The following is a 7,180-nucleotide window of genomic DNA, read 5'->3' on the forward strand; positions in this document are numbered from 1 at the left end:
GGTTTAATGTTGGGCTATTTTTGTAAAATGTCTTCCTTTTTTTTCTTTCAGTCTCCCAAAAAGGTTGGTGATGACATTGCCAAGGCAACTGGTGACTGGAAGGGCTTGAGAATCACTGTGAAACTGACCATCCAGAACAGACAGGCCCAGGTAATTCTCTTTACGAACATTGGTTGACCTGTTGTGTCCTCCTACAGCCTTTCAAGAAGGGACTTTGTAAAGAAAGTATTATGGCAAAGGCTTAGTTGGCTTGAAAAGTGCATGTAACAGGACAGTTATCCTGATCTAGGTCAGTGAATAAGAAACAAGCATGTGCACTTGGCGTGATGCCTGTGGTTGTCAGTATTCCAATGCCTCAAAGAGTTGTAGTTGCACCACAGCTTAGAAGCCATAGTTTTTCTACCCCTGCACTAGGTAGTTTTACTAGGTAGTAAGCCCAGAATGTAAATGGCAGCCATAGAGCCTATCTTTTTAAAAGCAAGGTAGCAAAGACTGTCCCTTTTTTTTAGCGCCATCAGGTTTAGCAGTTGCACATAGATTGTTTCCTTTCTGATGTCAGCGTTGATTGGACTGCAATGTGACAGCAGATGACTTTCTGGCTTGCCAGGATTTAATTCTTGGTGATCAAGTTTAGTGTAAGGTCTGTGACTGTAGTTTGGATAATTTGTTCAAGCAGCAAGTGTAGTTGTAGGATTTTATCCTTTAAAGGAGAACTATGGCGTAAGTGAATTACACTCATCCCCATAGTTAGAGCCGACGTGTGACATTGAAACTGCCACACATCGGCTCTATTGATGGGGAAGTGAGCGAAAACATACCCCCACTTGCTCCCCAATCATCTCCCTGCATAGAGCGGTGACTGTCAGTCTCTAGATAGGCAGAGCCTGCTGTCGCTCAGCCAGCGGGGTGGATCTTGACGGCATTGTCTGGATGTGTCCCGGCTGCAGCGTCTTCAGTATATAGTGGGCAATAGGCCGCTATATACTGCGCTTCGGGGCATGGGAGGATATGTACTAAAGAGAACTATGGGGGGCGTTACCCCATAGTCCTTTAACTGTATTGGCATACTATAGAGAAGCTAGGGTTGTAATCCTTTAACCCCTCTCAGCCTTTCCTAACTTTACAAAGAAGCAAGTAGAAATTTTAACCATTAAGACATTAAGAAACCTTAACCCAAGTAAATGTAAACTAAGATTTCTACATGTAACAATTATAAAATAGGTGTCATCCCAAAGTGGAAAGACCCTTTAAATGTCCTGTAAAAGCCACCCGCCACTATGCTGGTCTGCCTGTGACCTAGTATATTCCAGTGGTGAGCTAAGAGCAAACCCCATCTTAGGAAACAGTATCTTTCTTCATGTGACTGATCCTGTGCCGAAAGACTGGTTACACGCCTGTACTGGGTGAAGGTTTCATTAACTGAGGCAGGAATTATGTGATTAGGATACTGAATTTCTTTCTTTCACAGATTGAGGTTGTGCCATCTGCCTCTGCTTTGATCATCAAGGCCTTGAAGGAGCCTCCACGTGACAGGAAGAAGCAGAAGAACAGTAAGTGTTATCAGACCCTTCAAAATGCTCATTCTGATGGGTTTTTTTGGAGAGTTTTTTTAGTAGTCACGTTTTGGGTGTGGCCTGCAGTTTTTCTTTAATGAAAACCATGAGGGACCATATTGCCCTGGCTCTCTTTCTGACACTTTAATATTTTGGGTTACTCGCTTAAAATAAGCAGAAAATGACTTGTTTAGGGCTTGGGTATTTGTCTGAGCATGAAGTTCACTGCATGTTCTCAATAACTAAACCCTTTGCCATTTCACAGGCCACCCCATCAATTAGGTGTTTTGTTTTTTTGCCCAGCCACCCGCCACTATGCCATTCAAATGTGACTGGTCATATTCCAGTGGTGTGCTAAGATCAATCTCCAGCTTAGGAAACAGGCTCACTCTACCAGTGAGTGACTCTGTGCCGAAAGTTTGGAGACATTTGTATTAAAGTGACAAACCCTCAGATTTTTTAACATAAAACAATACTGTAATGTGTGCCTTACTGTAATCCATGGTTGTTTCCCTTCTCTTTGCTGCTCTTCCTTTTTAAATCCTCATGACTTCTCATGCTTGGGGAGAACTTCCCTTTGCAGCTGACTGCCTCTTCCTGTAGTGCTGGCTCAGGTTACAGCCTATAGTAACACCGTGTATCCATTCCTGAGACAAGGCCGTCTGCTGCAAAACAAGTTCTGCCCAGCATGAGAAGAGATACGGATTTAAAAGGAAGAGCAGCAAAGAGAAGGGAAACTACCATGGATTACAGTAAGGCGCACATTACAGTATTGGTTTGTTAAAAAAAATCTGAGGGTTTAATGTCACTAAGTTGTTACTCTGCTCATTGAAGGGGTCATATGTTTACTTAACCCTTTCTATTTAATTGAACAGTTAAACACAGTGGAAGCATCACTTTTGATGAAGTTGTCGCCATTGCTCGTCAAATGAGACATCGTTCCCTGGCCAGAGAACTATCTGGTAAGTACTAAAGGTGTAAAGAGCTAAACATGTCAACTGTCCATCTCTGAGCACTGTTGCCATCTGTACTGATGACTTTCCTGGCAAACTTGCCTGACCAATGATGTTGAAAGTGATTGTTATACCTCCTTGTTCTAGGAACCATCAAGGAGATTCTGGGCACATCTCAATCCGTTGGCTGCAATATTGATGGCAGACCCGCACATGATGTAATTGACGATATTAACAGTGGAGACATTGAATGCCCAGCAGTAAGTTTCACTTCGTTTGATTTGCATTTGACAAGTTGAGCGCCTGTTTAATCATTTTTTTTTTTTTTTTTTTTCTTCTACAGAAATAACCCTTTTGATGAACTTAAGTGGGAATATTTAATAAAAACAGTTTGCTGTAAAATATGGTGTCCTGTATTAGTCGAGAGTGGTGTGTGTGGGCTTCACTGACAGGTGCCCCCCCCCCAAACAAATTCTGCAGCACATTAGAATACATTCACTTTAGATTATACCACTAAGTTTCTGAAGTCCTGACCTCACTCTGCCCTACTCCCATATTAACTGATCTGTTTTTGTATCTGCTAGCGTCTGGTGGGAATTGAGCCCAGAACAGCAGAGCTTAGCAGTTGGCATACTTTGCCGCAATGGGGGTCTTGAGTTAAATTTTACCAGGCACTTTCTTGTATGATTCCTCCACTTGCACAATCCAAAACCTACTCTGTTTAGTCCATGCCCAAGATTTGGTATGTGGCACAAAGTTCAATGGCTGCCCTTTTTTTACCTAACCACAGCATTTATGCCTGGCATATATACAAGTCTTAAAAGAATCGTACATCTTTTTCACATTTATGGCATTGATTAAAAACTCTTGGTCATTTCTGTTGGAAATTGCTGTGTATAAGCAATGTTTTTTTGGACTGAGCTGTTAACAATACTTGCAGTTAATGGGGATTTTTTTTTCTTTGGGTGATTAAGTATAGAAAAATGTAAATTGTAAAACTGGGGGCTAGACTACAAAGGAGTATAAGTGTGTGGCTAGATGAGTTTCTCTTGGGTAACACTCTGGCCTGATGTGTCTAGGACTAGTCCCAGATATTCCAAATTAGGAAGCTTTCAGCACTAATTTCTGAAGGGGTGGGATCCAATTCAGCATTTGTAATGTGTGGACAGTTGAACCTGTGCCAACAGAGCGCTGTTTAAATTCCAGCACTTTAAAAATACAAGGTGCAGATGTGAGACTGAATAGCATGGCCCCAAACCAAAGCGCTAGAAAGATGGGACATTGGGCTACACGTACTTGATGGCTGCAGAAGTTGGGAGTCCATGTGGAATTTATTAGCTTGCATACATTCAGAGCTTTGAGATCCCAGGTGGGGTGTACGTTCCCTTGTGGGTTTGGAAACAACCCCCTGCAAAAACATTGTTTCACAGGAATCAAGGCCATAACAGCTTGGTCCAGAAGACCTGATAGGGTTTGAAGCTCTGCTAATCTCTGTATTGACACAGGAAGAATGGTGGTGGGGTAGGGAGTCCGAACACCAGCTTTTATCCCCTGGAAACCACCTCCCGCACCCAGATTTTGTGATGCAAGCTATCCAAGTGGCTGTAAAGGTTAACATATTTTGGGAAGTGAGTATGGACCTTCATGCAGAGGAAGACTTGTCTGATGATTTAGCAGACTTTGAGCCTTAGACTGGGGGCCATGTCAGTGGCCTAAAAAAGGAATGTTTCTTAACAGATAGGGAGCTAACTCTGGAGCATGTTCTTTTGGTTTCTTAAGATGAGTGGTCCTGCTCTCAGCATCTTTGATGGTCATGTTACTATGAGTGGTCCTGCTTTCAGCAGCGTCTGATTGCTTTAAGGGTAGAGCCAGAGAAACATTGTCCCTCGAAGGCCATGAGGATTAAGCAAGTTTTGGACAAAGCCTCTGCAGTCCAATACTTAACCAAAGTGCTCACCATGTGTATAGACAGGAAACCCATGTGGGGAATAAAATCCTGCATGACTGTAAAGCCTCAGGAATGGGAACATAGGAAGTAGCTGCATTTACCTCCATCAGGGAAGACTGATAACTTGACAGATTCTAGAAGCAGAGGTCAACATCTTTCCAAGCCACAGATGGCTGCATCAGTGAGCACACTGCCAGCAGCCCTGCAGCCAATAGCAGAGTGAGAGCTGGAGGTATCTAATACAGTGGGACTGTTATCCCCCCCCTAATACAAGTGACCTGCGTGGCTGTACCGCTGCCCATATCACTTGTAGTTGTAGCAGCGGGCCCTGCCTGATGCCATTGGTTGCTAGGAAGCCAATGACTGAAGCAGAGGGGGCCTGCACTGGGTTATGCCTGGCAGGTGAAACATTGGACTTGGAGGCCGGTGTATCCACTGCCAACTAGCCATTACCCAGCGCAGGTCAGCGATTGTGACAAACAACCGAAGTAGCTCTCGGCTGACCTGCAATTTTGTTTGCCAGTGTCCAGTGCTCTTGTAGGAAACAGCATAATCCAAAGGTGAGTAACGAAATTTGTTATTTTGTTCTTGGGTTGTGTTGCAATATATAACATTTTTATTCATGGCTTAAGATGCAATTTAATTGAAATAGACTGTAGGGATGAAAGCTCAACCTTCCCATTCTTCTTCATGCAGCATATTAAGATGCCTGTGCAATGGAGCCTAACAGCTTTAAATAAAATGCAAGTGACCACTGCCTGGCACAGAATAAAGCCAAGCAGTGTAGAGTGGGACTGTGCAGAATCTGATCTGTTGTACGCTACCTAAAGCTGCCATACACCAGTAGATTTTTCATTCACCCTGCAGGTTCAGAGATATTTCGATATTCCTCACATAGCGGAAAAAGGGGTGAACTATTGGTTGTGTCATGGTGGGAAGTGAGCAGAAATCACCCTGGTGAAGACCAGATGGCAATAAAAAAAGATTTACAACAACCAGATTCAAAACTGCCTTGCAGGGTAATGTAGAGAGTTGTATAGCACAGACTTTAGAAAGTACACTCCTATTCCCCTGTGAGCTGGCATGAAAATATTCTTGCAGTGAATTATATGAAAGGAAGATGTCACTTTTAGTGAAGTTCTACCTAAATAAAACCCCACACAAGTTCACTCGGCAATACTAGATTAAATACTTTACCTTCTTCCCGCCTCAAGATCTGCACCGTGGGGCTGCCTGGTGCTGCACAGCTTTTGCAAGCCAATTATCACAGCTTGGTCCTCTTGCATGCTGTGGCTCTGTTCAGTCCTATGGTTGGTCAATACGCATACTGACCCCAGCCTTTCAGTGGAGTACGGTTCATCCAATAGGAATTAATTGAGTTGTGTGATATGTGCACCAGGAAGAGGACCCATCTGATCTTCTCACAAAGACTGTAAGGGCCACAAAGTGAAAAACGCAGGAGTGAGGAACAAAGTACATTTTCTCTAGTCACCTTCCAGGACAGCATTAGAGAGATAGGCTCCTCCCACAGGAAACATCACCCACACCTAGAATAAAAAGAGTACCAGCCTAGCACACTTCAGTTATTTTGTGTTTCCTCCGGCCGAGCAGGACATTGTAATGTTTGTTGTTTTCCTAGGCCTACGTGCTGGTGAGCAGGGGCTTCCCCCCGACAGGGGTACAGCAAAGGGTCAGTGGACCTAGGGTATCCATGAAGGGGGGCTTCCGGGACAGCCCCAACTGTCTAAACTTGGTGCCATAGCTTCCCGGCATAAGTGTATGCAGGGCAGCTAGACCATTGGTGTAGCGGGCTCAGGGGAGCTCCCCTACCACAGATACCCCTGCTTCAGCGGCGGCGGTTTACGGCGATTCTCCTACCTTGATCCGGTGCAACAGGGGTCGGCCACGGGCATCCTCGGTGAGGCAGCGATTAGGCGCTGCCCGGCGCATCCTCTCAGGCAGTTGTGTGGCCCTCGTGGTAGGGGGAATGGATTCTCCGGCGGACGTGCGGGGACGGAAGTGACGCGCGAAATCGGCGCGGGCGTCTGACGTCACTTCCGGGTGAGAGGGTCATAAGACCCAAGCTGCAACAACCGCTCGGTCACGCTACAGATGGCCAACACAGCTGAAGCAGTGGGTCGTAAGGCTCTTGCGGTGCCCACACACGCAAGGGGGGGCACCAATGGTGGGGCACAGGAGCTGGAGTCGGAGGGGCCAGGGAGCCCAGCGGGTGACTCAAGTACCATGATGGCATCAATTGATCTGGGGGATCCTGGTGCCGGCAGCTCTAAGGTAAGAGAGGGGGAGTTCCCCATTCCTTTTGCCGGTTATTTCTCAGTGTTTGGGGGGCATGAGAATTGGGGTAGACACAGTGTTGGAGGATGGATGTTGCTTACTATGGCTTGGTCGTTTTTGTTTTGCAGAAAGCTGCAGCAGCTCGATTAAGAGATGCATACAATGCAATGTAAAGTATGCCTCCACATCCAAAAAACACGGCCTGGTTTCTGAAAAGGACCTGCTGTTAGGGAGAGGGTCGTTGCTACCCTCATATCAAGTCGGAAGCCTTCCACCTTGGCAATATACAACAAGGTGTGGAAAGTGTATTCTGCATGGAGATCAGATGGTAATAACGCGAAACTCACCAAGGTAGTTTCAGTGCTGGAATTTCTACAGGCTGGGGTAGAAAGAAACTTGTCATGCAGTACCCTCAAAGTGCAGATTGCAGC

General features: G+C 45.3%; 1 protein-coding gene across 1 annotated transcript in view; it reads left to right on the forward strand.

Moving 5' to 3' along the window:
- LOC108789356 (60S ribosomal protein L12) overlaps positions 1 to 7,180 on the forward strand; it is an 11,107-nt gene that overhangs the window by 3,389 nt on the left and 538 nt on the right. The window contains exons 3-9 of the mRNA XM_018559337.1: positions 52 to 150; positions 1,469 to 1,550; positions 2,429 to 2,515; positions 2,654 to 2,766; positions 5,669 to 5,764; positions 5,854 to 5,886; positions 6,567 to 6,746. Of these exons, the coding sequence (XP_018414839.1) occupies positions 52 to 150; positions 1,469 to 1,550; positions 2,429 to 2,515; positions 2,654 to 2,766; positions 5,669 to 5,764; positions 5,854 to 5,886; positions 6,567 to 6,746 (690 nt within the window). The remainder of the gene's footprint in view (positions 1 to 51; positions 151 to 1,468; positions 1,551 to 2,428; positions 2,516 to 2,653; positions 2,767 to 5,668; positions 5,765 to 5,853; positions 5,887 to 6,566; positions 6,747 to 7,180) is intronic.

This window comes from Nanorana parkeri, unplaced genomic scaffold (assembly GCF_000935625.1).
Source record: "Nanorana parkeri isolate BGI_ZX_2015 unplaced genomic scaffold, ASM93562v1 scaffold389, whole genome shotgun sequence".
Classification (NCBI taxonomy): Eukaryota; Metazoa; Chordata; class Amphibia; order Anura; family Dicroglossidae; genus Nanorana; species Nanorana parkeri.